The 16,662-nt window shown below is 40.4% G+C and overlaps 2 protein-coding genes across 4 annotated transcripts in view; one reads left to right on the forward strand and one right to left on the reverse strand.

The window, feature by feature from the left end:
• The window catches only part of NUBPL (nucleotide binding protein like), a 626,527-nt gene that overhangs the window by 482,831 nt on the left and 127,034 nt on the right, over positions 1–16,662 (forward strand). Inside the window, exon 12 of one of the 3 annotated variants that reach the window (XM_037834761.1) lies at positions 4,717–4,828. The exons of the other annotated variants lie outside the window; for them this stretch is intronic. The gene's annotated coding sequence lies outside the window, so the exon portion shown is untranslated. Of the gene's footprint in view, positions 1–4,716; positions 4,829–16,662 lie in introns of those variants that run through there. 3 annotated transcript variants of the gene reach the window in all.
• The window catches only part of LOC119532996 (zinc finger protein 550-like), a 63,290-nt gene that overhangs the window by 748 nt on the left and 45,880 nt on the right, over positions 1–16,662 (reverse strand). Inside the window, 1 exon segment of the mRNA XM_037835186.1 lies at positions 1–703. Coding sequence (XP_037691114.1) covers positions 1–703 — 703 coding nt within the window.

The following is a 16,662-nucleotide window of genomic DNA, read 5'->3' on the forward strand; positions in this document are numbered from 1 at the left end:
CTGTAATACCCTTGAGGGCAGAATGTAATCTCTTCCCAAACCATCGTCCTCATGGCTCATTTTCCCAGGACGAGTATCCTTGTGGGACTCTGTCTCTGGCTTTAATTGCCTTTTCTGCATTTCCCAAAGTCCTTCCTGACCCCTGGCTTGCCCCAGTCTGGAGTTCCTTGAAGATTCCTGAGTTAAGCTTCCCTGGAACATGGCTCCCTTTGACAAGACCAACTGAGATTGGGTTGGTTCTCTGGTCTGTTTTTCTTTTTCACCTGGACAGATGCTTTGGGAGAGCTGTCTCTTCACCATGCATAGTTCCTGGCCATGCTCCAATAGATGGATCAAGTCTGGCTTGGGAACCAGATGCCCTAGCCAGGCCAGGAGCCTGCAGGACTCCAGCATCACCTCCCGGTACAGGGTCCTCTGGGCCAGGTCCAGCAGTCCCCACTCCTCCTGGGTGAAGGTCACGGCCATGTCCTTAAAGGTCACCAGCACCTCAGCTGGGCCCAGCAGCGCTGCCGCGGCCATCGCACCAGGCGGGAGAGGCGGCGGCAGGGCTGTCGCGGACCCAGCAGAAACCCTCCGGGTCCTAGAAGGGCGCGGGGAGTGGGACCCATCCTTCTGGCCGCTGTCCCCTGCGATGTGCGGGGTAGCCCCCCGGTGCCCACCGCGCTGCAGACAATCCCATGGAGCCCCAAACAAAACCCCAATTCTTTTTAAAAAGGTAATTTAAGAACTCATGGTCTAAACCCATTTAATTGGTTTCAATCCATTACTTTTATTATCATTTCTGAAGCGCAAATTATCCCATCTTTCGTCAGTAGAAGCATCTTCAATGTGGCTCCTAAATTTTTAAATATGACTCAAGTAGTTTTTTTTTTTTTAATTCATTTTTATTGAGATATATTCACATACCATGCAGTCATACAAAACAAAGCATACATTCAATTGTTTATGGTACTATTATACAGTTTCATTACCACACACACAAAAATAATAATAAAAATTAACGTGAAAAAGAACAATTAAAGTAAAAAAGAACACTGGGTGCCTTTTTTTTTTTTCTTCCTCCATTTTTCTTCTCATCCATCCATGAACTAGACAAAGGGGAGTGTGGTCCATATGGCTTTCCCAATCACATTGTCACCCCTGATAAGCTACATTTGTATACAGTCGTCTTCAAGATCATGGGTTCTATCTCAAGTAGTTTTTGATAGTTTCCTTGCTTTCTGGTTTGACAAGGTTTTCTAGGTTTGCCTTGTATACTTATTGTTCCACACCTGGAATCAACCATTTCTCTAATAAACCCCAGGTTCTTTTAGTGAGAAATTGCATTTTAAAGCCATATCTGATGTTAGGTATGTTCATTGCTACTTGATCAGTCTTTGTTTCTAGAGCTTTTCAGTGGATAGAACAAGGAAATGTATATGTGCGTGTATATGTTTACACACATATATGCATTTATTTTCTTCCACCAATGTGATTACTGAAAACACTAAAGACATTTCTTTTTTTGCATCTGCTCTTCCCTCAATTTTTAATAATTGTACTTTGTTGACATTGTGTCTTAGCCCTTCTGTAGTCTTAATTATACAGATAGCTATATACTTAATTTCCACCACCAATCCTTAGGTTAATGTCACCCTAGTTATTTTGTCCTCACAAAAGGCCCTTGCGAATAATGTTCCTTGAGTTCTTGAATCCTTAGTAAGTTCATGCCTTTATACTTGAAAGTGAGTTTTGCTGGATAGAAAATCCTTGCCTCACACTTTCTTTCCTTGAGTATCTTTAAATAAATTACTCCATTTCCTTCTGGCAAAGAGCATTGCTGTGGAAAAAAAATCATGGCAATCTAATTTTCTTTCCCTCGTAAGTCATATTCTTTTTCCAGATGCCCAAAGGATTTCTCTCTCTCTCTTATATTTAAACAGTCTAGTAATTTTACTAGATTATGGTTTGGTATTGGTCATTCTGGTTGATATTGTCAGGTATATAGTGTGGGTTTTTTCATTATGTAATTTCAAATATATATTTTTAATTTGAGAAAAGGTTTTTTAGAAATTTTAGTTTTTAGTATTTGTTCTATTCCCTCACTTTAGTTTCTCTTCTACAGGGATCCTTATTGTCAATAAGGCTGATCTCTTTTTAAAATGTTTTTCTTTTGCACATTTTGTTCCTCTTGTGTATATCTACTCTTCTGTTCCTTCTAGTTTACTCATTTCTCAAATGGTATTTTCTTTTATTTCTGATACTTTATGGATTCTATCACCTCATTTCTGAGTTTTCTAATTTTGATTCTTTTTAAAGTCTTTTGTCATTTCTTTAAATGTCTTTTAACTCATTTTGAAGTATTTTGTTCTGTTTTCTGGGCATGTCTTTCCTGCATGCTTCCTTTAATGGTGCAATATTATTCAGATTCCCTTTTTTGTTTTTCTTATAATAACTTAGTATGGTATCCAACTCTTGCTTTTGTGTGGTTCATTTTTAAGTGAAATTAGTTTTTCTGAACTTGAGATGAGGCAGGTTTCAGGAAAGCTTTTATTCCTTCACAAAGGTTTCTCTTTTTTTTGTTTATGTGTAGTGTTCAAATATGGCAGCCTTCCCCACTTTGGTGTAAACTTTCTATTTCCTTTATCTCTGTTGTCCCTGTTCTGCTTAATTTTGATTCCACTCCTCACAGCTTCTCCCCAGTGTGGACCCTGTTCTAGAGGGAGCCCTAGTGAGTCAGTAAGTCTTACTGCAGGCCCTTTGCATTCACCTGCTGTTGGAGAGTAAAAACCTTCCCAGTTTCAGCTGCTTTTCTCAAACTGGTGCTCCACGTTTTCCAGTGAATACCTGTTGACTATTTTGTGGTTTTTCTGTTCTCAGATCTGTAAGTCAGAGTCACATTGCTTCCTCTTCTTCCTGCTGCACAAACCTCCTTGCAGGTTTATGAGTGTTGGTAGATTGTCTCTGTCCATTGTATTTTGGGGCTTGTGGCGATACTTTGTCATCTAGTCTTGTTAATAAATATTGTCCATAAGTTTTTGGTTTTGCTATCTTGTTATTCTATTTTTATGTGGAGATTTGCAGAGATTGAAAAATATGCCGCCACTACTGCTGTCTTTCCAGAATCTTCCCCTAGCAGGGAACTTTTGATAAGTGTTCCCCCAGTTTCCTTCTCACTTAGAGCAGACAGAGCTGTTAGCCTCCCTGGTGGAGACTTTTAAAACTGTTTTTGAAGGAGATCTTGCTCCCTTCTCCTCGACCTACTCAAGACCCTCCTTACCCTCCCTTATTCTACCCAGGTGGTTTTCAGCAGTATGGAGGGGAAAATATATATGCTTTAAAGCTTAACAGTGTGTGACAGGGTGGTTGGAACGTTTTTACTGTCTTGCTCTCCGAAGGACTGAACCAAAGAGTGCATTAGAACATGGTGTTTCCGAGTGAAAGCTGTTTCCATCCTAACTGGAGTCTCGGTGATTCATTCTTAAATGGGAGGAAAGCAATCAAAATACAGCTTTATTGGGGCTGATATTACCCTTCCAGCCAAAGCAGGAAAAGCAGCATTGTGACCTGAGAAGCATATTTTATTCATGTGGTGAAAATTGGAGGGGTCTAGGATTTTAACCCTATTTACAAAGACCAGTCTCACGAGCATATAAACATAGAAGCCCACCCACTGTGGCTTTCCTCCTCGCTCCACCGCTGGAATGAAGGCGGTGATATGTTTGAAGTCAGCACTCCCTCCCCCTTGCCTGGCAGGCACTGTGCCCTCCCCAGGTCAGTGAAGGGCTGTCAACCAGCCAGGCTCTGCAGTTTTTCTGTGCAGGTGTGGGATATCGTTGGAAAACCAAAGGCTTTCATGCCTGGGGCCATCGCTGTCAGCTACAGCTCCTTCTGAATTTCAGACCAGGCCGGAAGGCCCCCTTTGAGTGGCATTTCCTTTATTAGCTAGGAGCCTACAAACAATCAGCCCTTCTACCACATGCCTGCATTCAGTGTTTGGCTGGAAAGTGTCTCTTGGTGACCTTTATTTGCATTGGCCTGCAGTTAATAGTAAGTTTCCTTAGTGAGGAGGAGGCGGGAGAGGTAAAGAGCATATGTGAAGCCTAGGTATTAACTGTGAGGACTTAAATATAGTATGTGTGGCCGGCTCTGGCAACCTCATTTCCGCTGCCCTTTATGAAGGGGACAATGACTGTATCATTAGCTGCTCTGGACAAGTACCACTGCAGGGGCACTTACAAGTTCAAAGATTTTAGAGACTAAACAGCCAGTGTCCTTCAGAGGTTCCTAAAACAGGAGCCCTCACCTGCTGACTATGGATGAGATAAAACTTTGCAGTATAGGAGAAGTTGCTAACTGGCACCCTGCACATGAGTTTTGTTTGAATCTCAGAGAGTTAACAAAAATTTTTAAGTTAGTTGCCAACATTTAAATGTCAGGAGGCTTCATGTTTAAAAATGAAAAAAGGCGAATTTCTGCCTTCTCTTGAGAAACCAGGGGCCTGGCAACAACTGGCTGGGGCTGAGGGGAAGCCGTGCCCTAATTTAGGGGACAAAGTGCCCCTGGTTGCATAGTCCCCTCTCTCTCCTCTATTATCATTTTTTCTCTTTCTCCTGGATTACTCCCATCAACACACAAACCTTGATGTTATTTCTCCCTCCTCAAGAAATTCAAACTTTTCTTGACTCCACTTCCCCTGCCAGCTACTCCCTCCCATTTCTTTTCTCCTTTTTGCAGCAAAAACTCCCCAGAGGAATTGTTCACGCACACAGTCTCCATCCTTCTGCTCCCATTCTCTCTAACTCCAAGCCTTGGCCTGACCACTCTGCCACAAACATTGAGGTCACCAGAGACTCTGTGTCTCACTTTTCATCCAAGTCGACGTGTGAGCAGCAGGTAACACAGGTGATCGTTCCCTTCCGGTATTTGCTCTTTGCTCCCTTGTCCTCCAGCTACCACACTCTCCCTCCTTTTCAGTCACTTTGCTGCTTTCTCTTCTCTCCAGCTTCTTAGCTTAGAGAGCCTCAGGGCTCTGCTCTTGGTCCTCCTTACTCCACCCATGCCCCCTCCCTTCCTGATCTCATTCAATCTCGTGGCTTTAAAAAGCATCTATAGGCTGAGTCCTAAGGGTTTATCTCCAGTTCAGGCCTTTCACCAGATCCATCTACCTATCTCTCACCTCCTCTTGATGGCAGACAATTCATATCTAGCACATCCCAAACTCAGCTCTGTCTTTCCCCCTTTGTCACCTATCGTCCATGTATCTCTTCACATCCACTCTTCACCTTCCCCCTACATACCACTCTTCGCCTTGGGAGAGTGGCTATTCCACCCTCTGGCTTCTAGTTGGATTCAACCAATGCAGATCCCAGCAGGAGAGAGGTGAGTGAGGTCAGGGTGTTTATTCCTTGGGCTCCTTCCCCGCAGTGTCACCTAGGGCCAGCTACATCCTTTATCAAAATTAAGTCAAGGCCTACACATGATTCTTTCCTTTCTAGGTCTGGCAATTGCTCCAACCACTGGCCCCTTGAGGCTTTGGACTGGTCTCTGCCCCACTGTTTACTGATCTTGGAGCATTACACTTGAAGTTTCCCTACACCCTGCCCACTCCTTTGTAAATAGTCCCTTCACTAAACTATCCTTGAATCATCCTAAATTGAGTGTGCCATCCACTTACTGCTGGGACCCAGAATATACCTCATCTTGGTGCCCTTTTTATTTGAAAAGGATGTTGTTGAAAGTGTCCGTCCTTTGTGTCAAGATATTTTGAAAGGCAGATGTGTGTCCATCATTTTAATGTTAAACTTTGATGGAAGCCTGAGGAGAAAGCAGAGCCACATAGTCATTCCAATAAATATCTGTGACTAGACCTTCACCCAAGAGGACAGATAACAATTCAGAAGTAAATGCAAGTGAGAGAAAAGGTCATTTACCTGAGATAGTGGCTCTTCCGCATAGGCCAGTCACTGGCTCACATGGTCCATTCCAGCTGTGTGAATATAAAATGTGATTCATAGAAACCTTCAAAGAAAGCTGCAAACTGTGCTCCTATTCATTTTCAACCATATTTACAAAGATACATATAGTGGAGGAATATTGCATTGCCTTGTGCCGAAGAGTGGGCATTGATTTGTCTGCCAGAGACAGAGGAAGTCAGAATCATTATCAATTTATCTAAAAACACTGACCCAGGTCATTCAATAAACAGGAGGACCAATGGAAAGATAATGTTTCATTGATGCCATTGCTTACTTTCATTGTTGATGCTATTTATATGCTCAGCAAAAACTCAATTAAGCATGATCCCAGCTTGTTAGTGTTTCACTTTCTTTTTGCATCTGACTGAGTATAAAAGGAAGAAATAATAATAGTTCATCTAGCAGTGACTTGTGGGACAATATGAGGAGAGGGATCCCCAGTACTCGATGTGGAAGTACAAGTAGGTGGGGAATTTTTTCTTATTACTAACCTCACTTCCACTTCTTTTTCCACTTCTCCTCTCAGAACTTTTACCTCTACCTTCTAGGATTTAGATGCAGCCCTGTTTTTTTTTTCTTTCTGCAAATAAAACAATCTGATAAATGTATTGGCATGACTACTTTAGAGATAAGACCTCTGACTTTTTCCAAGGCCTTTTTTTCTTTTAAAAAAAGAAATGGCAAACAAACATATAAAATAGAGATCAAGATGAAATAAGTATTGATTATTATATCTTTTTGTTTGGGTCAAAAATTATTGTTTTAAATTCTGTTTGTAAGGGACCAAAATAAAGGAAAATGATGCAAAAGCACAAATAACCAGAGAGGCAGACAAAGAGTTGTGTACAAGAAGGTTTCCTTTTGTTTTGGTGTGCTAATGCTACTGTTATGCAAAATACCAGAAATAGATTGGCTTTTATAAAGGGGATTTATTCGGTTACAAATATAAAGTTCTAAGGCCATAAAAGTATTCAAACTAAGGCATCAACCAGAGGATACCTTCACTGAAGAACAGCCAATGGCGTCCGGAACACCTCTGTCAGCTGGGAAAGCAGGTGGCTGGCTGCTGGTCCTTTGCTCCTCAGTTGTGTTTCAAAATGGCTTTCTCCAAAATGTCCCTGAGCTTTTGTCTTAGCTCCTCTCTCTCAGATCCTATGTGTCCTTCCTCCTTTCTTCCAGGGTGTTTCTCAGCATCTGGGAGTCCTCTCTTAGCTTCTTTGGGGCAAACTCTGGGCTTCCTCTCTTAGCTTAGTGTCTCCAAACATCCTTTTGTCTGCATCTTCAAGCATCTCCAAGCATCAGTGTCTGTGTTGGCTCTTAGCGTCTCTAAGTACTCCAGCGAACTAATCAAGAACCACCCAGAATGGGGGAGGTCACATCTCCATGGAAATAATCTAATCAAAGATCTCACCCACAGTTGGGTGAGTCACATCTCCATGGAAACACTCAATCAAAAGGTTCCACCCAAGAAGATTGGGTTCAAAGATCATGGCTCTTCTGGGGTCCATAACAGTTTCAAACCAGCATGCTTTTTGAATAGATTATTCTAGTGAAAGAAGCAAAAATATCCTACAATAGAAGAATAGTTAAATAACACGAATTTCCATACAATAGTTAAATAAGTTTTTATATAGGCACACTACTAGTATCACCTTTTCAAAGTACATTTGAACACATGGGAAACTGTTCAAGACAAAATATTAGGTGAAAAAAGCATGTTATATAACTATACGTTTACTATTACTTTCATTTTGATTGTGTGTGTGTATGTGTATATATATACTCACCAGTTCCAGTTTGCTAAAGATGCTGAAATGCAAAATACCAGAAATGGATTGGCTTTTTCTATGGGGATTTATTAGGTTGCAAACTTACAATTCTAAGGCCAGAAAAGTGTCCAAACTAAGACTCATGTGGGGTACATGATAGATTCAAACCAGCACATCACCTATGATTAATAATTAGAAAATTGGATACCTTCACTGAAGACAGGCCGATGGCATCTGGGGTTCCTCTGTCACATAGGAAGGTATACGGTGACGTTTGCTCGTCCTTTCCCAGGGTTAGCTTCTGGTTTCTGTTGCTTTCTCCAAAATGTCTCTGGGCTTCTGTCTTAGCTTCTCTCTTTCAGCAACTGTGCATCCTTGCTTGTTTCTCCCAGGGCATTTCACTCTAAGCATCTGGGGGTCCTCTCTTAGCTTCGCCAGGGCAAACTCTGGATTTCATCTCTTAGCTTCTCTCCTGGCTCTGGTTTCAACAGCTGTCTCCAAAATGTCTCTGAGAATTTTCTCTCTAAGTGTCTTGGTCTGTGTTGGCTCTGATCTCTGTCTCTCATCATGAGCTCTCTTAGGGACTCCAATAAACTAATTAAGACCCACCTTGAATGGGCAGAGTCACGTCCTCTTGGAAATAATCTAGTCAAAAGCTCCCACCTACAATAAGTCTGTACCCACAAGACAGGATTAAAAAAACATGGCTTGTGTGGGGTACATAATAGATTCAAACCAGCACATCACCTGTTATTAACAAATAGAAAATTGGAAGGCATATATCAAACTACAGTAATTCTGATAGTTTTAGAGTATCAAAAGGAGGACAGGTTTTGGGATAATGAGTACAATGGCTTCAGATGCTACATACCTGCATTACAGGATTATAGAAGATCAATATTTGGTTCTTTATAAGTTTTGTATTTGCAGTATAATAAAAATTTGGCTGGTCTTTGTCTTTAGTTCCTGGGAACCAACTTCTGAATCTTTGGAATTTCCTGTGATAGGAATGTTTTCTGTTCTTATTGGACCCAATACCAAGTCTGGTAGTTCATAGGCTAATGAGACAACAAGGAGGGGACAGCCACTTTCAGCTCCACCTCCCAACCTCTGGGAGGAATGGGGGACTGCAGATTGAGTTCAACATGTAGACAGTGATTTGTCCATAATGCCTATGCAATGAGGCCCCATATAACTTGGAACACTTGAAGCTCCCATGAGCCTTCAGATTGGATAAGATATGTCACTGCTGTGCTGGGATGTGCCAGAAGGGTGACACGTTCTTGTTACTGGACAAAGGCAGTGGATTGTTTGCCTGATGCATTTAAATGACCAGTTCCTGAGACCTGAGACTCTCTTCGGCTTTCAAAGAGAGTAAGAGTTTATTACTAAGTGTAAAGGAGGAGAGCAGATGGCCTACAGGCCCAAAAATCTGTCTCCCCGAACTACAGTAATTCTGATAGTTTTAGAGTATCTAAAGGAGAACAGGTTTTAGGATAATGAGCACAGTGGCTCCAGATGATGTAATTAGAGGTGATATAATTATTGAGCATGTGCAGATTGATTATATGCTTAGTCACAGAACGTATATAAGAAAATGATGACCTTAACATGATGATGAGCATGATTTTTAGTATTATAATGACGTATAGGGCACTTAGGTTAAAGTCTAAACTGCACATGTCAGGCGGGCCCATTTTGGTTAGATCCAGTTTCGGTTATCAAGATAACTTTGGAATTGGGATGGGTTAGTTTTGGACTGACCCAAAGTCCTTTGTTAATAAACATTAAGGGCTGTCTTTAATAATCACAAGATTCCCAAGGCAAAAAAATGGATAAAATGGGTACAAGTGAAGGTCAGTCACAAAGCTTTTACAATCACAAAGGCACAAGATAAACGCTATACAATCATTATATCAATGTAGATCAGTCCAGATCAAAGCTGCTGGATTACAGTTTAAAGATTTCAGGTATTTCCCTCTGTCTACTTCAATATACCAGAAAGCAAACAGGAATGTCTATATAATGATTCAGCAACCATAAACATCCCTTACATCCTAACTTCTTGGTTACATTCTGACTTCACATGGAGAGGACACGGAAGCTTGCGTTTGAGACCCTCCCAATCCTTACCCGACGTGTCTCTTCTTTTTGGCATTTTCAGCGAGTTCTGTGAGTCATATTAGTAAATTATCCAATTCGAGGGGGTGGTGGGAACCAAGGGGGTGGTGGGAATTGGTAGCCAGTTGGTCAGAAGTGCCGGTGGCCTGGACCCTCAAATCTGTGACTGGTGCCTGAAGGCCAATCTTGAAGAAGGCAGCCCTTAACCTGTGGGGTCTGGCCTAACCCCGGGCAGTTAGAATTAGAATTGAATTGGACCGACTGTCTCAGTAGTGTCTGCAGTTGTTGACATGGGTTTTTGGTAATCATTACAGTATTTTGTAGATTGTTTCTGCAATAAATATAGTTAATTTTATAATTACTGGTTTGAAAAAATACTCTTTAAAGAAGACTATTAGAAGATGGCATTGATTAACAAAAAAAGAATGGTGGAATTTCTGGCAGCAGGGAGTGGGCATTTTATTGTGTGTGAGAGCCTTCTATTGTACTAAATAGGCAACAGTAATTAACAGATTTCATAGAGAGATAATAAGGAATCTTTACTGTGCACTTACCATTTGCCAGGCACACTTTATATCCATTGTTTTTCCTTTAATCCTCTTAAAAACACCATGAAGGTAGGTACTAGACTTATCCTGAGGAGGCAACTGCTGTTTAGAGAAGTTAAGTATATTGATTAGGGTAAAACAGACTGCTATAACAACTGAAATCTAGTTGGATTAGCAAGAAGATTACTCCTTTATCATGTAAAGGTTATTTCTTAATTATGTAGAATCCCATTTGGATTGCCAGTCAGAGGAGGGATTTAGGGGGACCCACTCCATGCATTGATGAAGACCCTGCTGCCTTCAACACAGGGGTTCCAAGTTTGCTCTGGATGTTTATATCCAATCAGCAGCCAGGGTAATTGAGATCTTGGAGGATTGTGCAGCTTTTATGGGCCAGTCCTGGAAGTGATGCATATAATTTCCCCCCATACTCCAGTGGCCAGAAGTCAAGCACAGTCACATGGTCCCTCCTAACCATAGGGGAGGCCAAGAAATAGTCTGGGATGAGGAAAGAGTAAGGATTTGGTGACCAGCTCATTAATTTCTGCCATGTTAGGTATTGCTAGAGATTACACACCAAGTAATGATAGAGCCAAAATTTCAATATAGGCAGTCCTATTCCAGAGCAGACCATCTTAATGCAAGAGCTATACCTTCAGCAACAGAGGATTAAAAATTTTTAAATGGACTCCCTTATTGGCTTAGAAAGCAACAGTCATTGTCTTTGGAAATAAAATACTCAACCTTTTGCTTTTACTTACTTTTTTTTTTTTTTTAGTTACTTGTAAATCTAGGTTTTATCTTGTTTTTTAAAAGTCAGATTCAAAAATTAAAGGAGAGCTACATGGCCAAATATAAATACCTAAGAGTGGGACAGACATCCAAGAATTATAGCTAGGATGAGCTGACATATGTGCAAAAAAATGCAAGAAAAACAACAGGGTTTAAACTGATGACAAAGAAAAAGAAAAATTGCTTGACACAATTGTTCTATCAAGAATGGTCTTCAAATAAGAAAGGACAGAAGAAACATAATTAAGAGAGAATTGGAACTGAATAAGATGCAAAACAACTATGAGAGTACAGTACCTTGTTTTATAAAATGAGTTCCAGGACACCTGTTTCATGAAGGTGGACTAGACACACATTTACCTTCTATTACAACCAAGATCCAGCTGAAATAAAATTATAGAGGTACCAAAAGGAATAAACCCAATTCAAGGAAAAGCATGGAATGGGGGTTCACGAAAGAATGAGAAATTTCAACAAGTTTCTGGAAGATAGGAGTGGTTAAGAGTGAGTTAACAGATGAGAGGCAAGGAGAGGCCATAGCCCAGCACCAGTTGCAGGGGACAAGGGACCCATCTGCCCCGGGGAGGAGGCATTGGGTTGAGAGTCGATAGTGCCCATGGAAAGCAGGCGTGAGTAATGAAACCAAAAATGGGGAGAAAATAGTACTGGGACGCATCTGTTGAAGGTCTACGTATCTGTGTATGGATTAACTGCATCTGCCCACTTCAGCTGGTGTAACACCCGTAGCTCTTCTCTAAAGCAATGTAGCAAAATGTTTGAAGAAAAAGTAAGGCTTCTGGTGTGGATATTGGTTCTCCAAAATAGAATTATTATTCTGTCATTTGGAGAGCTCTCTGTCTTCTCACTTGAAAGCGAAACTGACCAGCCCTCAGGCACTCACCCCCCACAGAACTGCCAGTGATAATTCTATCCTAAAAGAGAAACCTAGCCATATCTACTTACTGAATAGCAACCAAGTCTTTTTGTCTTGAGTATGAACTGACAACCAAGAAGTACTAGGTTTAGGAAGGGAAACAAAAGCATGAAAAAGAATGAACAATACAAACAATGTGGGAAATGGACCCAAATGTGTCAATCAGAAATAGGTTAAATCAAGAATATGATGCAAACTAGAACAAAAACACTCAAATAATTTCAGAGAGATTTGAGCTGTATTACAGCCTTCGATCAAGAACAAGATGCTATGAAAAGGGAATAATCTGAAGAAAGGGTAAGTTCTTAGCAATTAAAAATAATATTTATGAAATTTAAAAATTCAATAGACAGACCAGAAAATAAAGTTGAAGAAATAAAATAATAAATTGAGAATAAAATGATAGGTGACAGAAGGATAATGAAAAAAAAATTTTAAACAGAAAAACTAGTTATCTACAAAAGAACAATAATCACACTAATACAAGACCACATACATGCATACAGAATGCCTCCTAAAACGTCCATGTGAAGGAGTAGAGGCTGGAACAGTTATCTAAATCACTGGTTCCCACCCTCCATTGGTTGAGGGTCGTCCTCAAGAGTGTTAATTCCCCGTCAAATCCAGGGTGTCCTTGCATGTAGACAGAGTGCACTCCCGTGTCGGCAGAGAATGCCTTGGAACAGAAAGCTGAAAGACGTAGCATGCACTTGAGATAGGATACTATCATTGTGACTTGAATATGAATTTTCAGGGAACTGTCCACTGAAGCTGTCACTGAAATCTAGGTGGGCTGATGGGATGTGACAGTGTTTGTTATACAGATTAGGGAAATTTTTGTTCCCACTAGTCCTTACTTAGAAAGTTACTTGGGGATGTACTGGAGCATAATGATGTAATAAATTAACAAAAGAAGACATGATTAGGAGACAGTAGAAATTATTTGGGACAGTGGTAAAGAGACACTCCAGGATGACAGCTGAGCAGCATTTATCAGTCCACATTGGAGTAGGAGAATGAAGGGTTCCAGTGAGGAGGTTTCTGGGAAAAAGGGTCTTTGGGTTTTCAAGAAAGCAAAGCCTAAGACAAGTATTAAAGTATTAATGTTCTATTTGAGAGACAAGAGCATGAGATATGAGATTTGAGGGCAATGAGGATGAGGAAACAGGAAAGTGAGGCAAGGAAAGATATAAAGCAATACAATGTGACACACCATCATGCTTATATGCTGGCTACCAAATCATAACAAACAGAAAAGAGACACAGCAGATCATTCAACACGTATATGTTCACTTGACAAGCAAGGTGAGACCACATCTCAGAGTAGTCCTTAAAAAAACAGAAGGAGAAATGTATCTGCTCTACTCCCTCCCACTTCTTTATTCCCATTTAGCCCATCTCTCCTGCACATCTGAGCTGCATCATCTGGCCTTTTGGCAGACACTTGGGAATCATATGCCCCTAGTGTGGTGTTTCACCCTAGTCCAGCAGTAGAAGGGCAGCTGGTAAAGATGGGTTACCAACCAAGAGAGACAAAGAGGTAGTAAAGAGAATCTGAGGAAGTACCCAGAGGATTTTGTAGAACAGAAAGTATAATCAAGAACTTGGAAAAAACAGAATCTATGATAAATACAAATAATGAAAAAAAAAAAAAAAAAAGCTAATTAGAAGCTTCTGAAAAAGACAAGCAAATGAACAAAATTTATAAGGATCCAAATGTGATGTAGACTGAAGTGGCAGAAATCTAGGCAACTAGTAGAATATAAGAAAACATAATTCATTTGACCATGATACTAGGAATGTTCTCCTTTTAAGTAGCTCAGAAGTTGTGGGCATTGTACCAGAAAAGGAAGAAATGTAATCTTATCAAACTACCTAGCTCAACATTGAACACTATTTTCATAGCTATGTAAATAATTTTAATTGGTCTTCTACTTTTACCATCATCCTGTGGAAAAAATATAGAAGACCTCCCTGTAGTTGCAGAACAGAATTTAAATATAAGTAACCTATTAATATAACATCCAAAAGTAGCTGACAGAAGGTGGAATGTGGAGGGGAGTAGGAAAGGTGGGGAGTCGAGACAGATTGGTCAAATTTTATGTAAAAAGCAATAAAGGTTTAAATATATTTAATGTTACAGTGGTGATCAATAGAAAAACTAAATAATAAAACATTGAGAAGAGGAGAGAGGAATAGGGTAATATAAACAAAATCCTTATCTTTTATATCAAGAAGTGAATAAAAATTGCTTAAAGTTGATCAATCAAGAAATAAAGATATTTCTGAACTTTATCTAGCAAACTATCCAGAGGAGATAAATAACTTACAGAAAAATAAACAGAGATATTAGAAGAGTTTGCCATTGGGTAGTGCAACTGGGAATGGGGAAGGGGATGATAGATTGTAGGTCTTTTGTACTATTTGACTTTTGATGTATTATCTTTATGAACAGTAAAATCAGTTCAAGTCTCTGGGTTCTCTTGCTTTAGTGTGCATAATATGTGTGAAGAGAGCCTACCTCCAGAGGCTATAATTTAGCAGGTGGTTCTGATTCAGGTCCATGGGCCATACACTAAGACACGACTCGAGGCTGTGAGAAATTGTATCCCGTGTTACTGCCAAAATCATACAGATGATAGATGAACGAACATTTTCTGCTCCTAACACACTACATCTGAAATGTGGTGTTCAGTTTGGGGTGTTAACTTCCTGGAGTTGGAAGTATCTTCAGGGAAAGTTCTGATAACCTGTGCCTACAAATGAATCTGAGATAGTATCACCTTAGTGACTTCCCTATGGTCCATGGCCAGTGCCTTCTGTTGTAAGTCAGAAACACAATCTTGTCTGGGCCTCCAGAGAGTCACATCACTGCATGACAGCAGTCACTTTACTCATTTATAATGAAAAGGTGACTGCCACATGGACTAGACATTCTAATTAGCCTGACCAGCATGCTGTCTTCCTAGGGGGGAACCATCTGAGAACCAAAATAAATCTAGAAAGTTGCTCTGTGGATGTGGCATCAGAATTTATTTGATGAATGGAATGTTTAATAGAAGACGACTTGGATGACCTAGCACCCATTTCCACAGCATGAATATACTTAGTAGACCAGCCCTTATCAACTCTAACTAAACATTACATTCATTCAGGGGCTTTCCAAAAATACTGCCTAGGATCTGCCTTAGATCAACTGAATCAGAATCTCTGAAGGTGGGACCCAGGCATTGGTACTTTTGTTACACAACCCAGAAGACTGTTACTTACAGCTAGAGTTAAGAATCATTGTGCACAATAGTCACGAGGCATTCCCAAGTTGTCTGGGACCTCTTTATCCCCTGACCTGCATGTGTCCCAGGAAAGGCCTAAATGTCTATGGCACCAATTTGGTGACTTCGCTATGGTCCATGAATAATAGGTCCGGAAACTCAATGTTGTCTGCAATACAAGTAAAACCTTGCTTTACATATATTGACTCCTTTAATCACCATAGTGACCTGATGAGGAAAGCATCATTATTATTTGCATTTCATAGGTTTGGAAGCTGAAGAAACACATTAAATAACTTGCCCAAGGTCACACAGTTGTTAGGTGGGAGAACTGGGTTATGAACCCAGGTAACGTGGCTCACAGTCTGAACTCAAAACCCATTCTGTTATGTATCTTTACAACCACCAACCCTTCCTGCTTCTCACTTTGGGGGATGGCTTTGATTCTTACTTCACTGAGAAAACTAAAACAATTGGAAGAGACCTTCTGCCTGCTTCCACAATCACATCTACCAACCTATTGCATCTGTGACTATATCTTCTCTCCATTTGTACACTAGATCCCAACTCTTCTTGCCAACTCCAGGACATGGTTCTAGCATTTAACCTTCCCCCCTCTTCTCCTCAACTCCTACCTCCTCCTCACTTGTTTCAGTTGGCTCTTTCTCACCAGTTGTATGTACATCAGCTGTTACACATTCACTGTAACATCTTTCATTAAAAAAAAAAACCCTTTCTCTTCCTAGATCACACAGCTCCCTCCAGCTCCCATCTCATTTTTCTTCTCTCCCTCCTGGATCGCCAATAGCCTCCACACTGCCCATTCCAGTGGTCCATTCTGAGTCTCCTCATTCTGGACCTATCAGCAGCACATATCAGTGTTAATAACCTCTCTTAAAACTTCTGGGACTCCACTCTGTTAGGACTCCTCTTAGCATACTGGCCATCTAATCCTTCGTTTCTAAACATTGGCATACTCTGGGGGATATGTCCAGAGATTTCTTCTCTTTCTACAGGCAATCCAGAGGTGACCTTATCCCATATGCTAATGATTCCCAAATTTATATTTCTAAATATCTTCATGACCATTGCATAGGAAAATATTTCTTAAACAGAACATAAAATGTGCTAACAATTAAAGGAAAAAATGGATAAATCAAACTGCATTAAGATTTAGAATGTAAATCAAAAGACACTATTTAGAGAAAGAAAAGGTAAGCCACAGAGTAGGAGATATTTATAATGCATATAACTGACACAAGACCTGTG

The sequence above is a fragment of the Choloepus didactylus genome, chromosome 4 (genome assembly GCF_015220235.1).
Source record: "Choloepus didactylus isolate mChoDid1 chromosome 4, mChoDid1.pri, whole genome shotgun sequence".
NCBI classification, from domain to species: domain Eukaryota; kingdom Metazoa; phylum Chordata; class Mammalia; order Pilosa; family Megalonychidae; genus Choloepus; species Choloepus didactylus.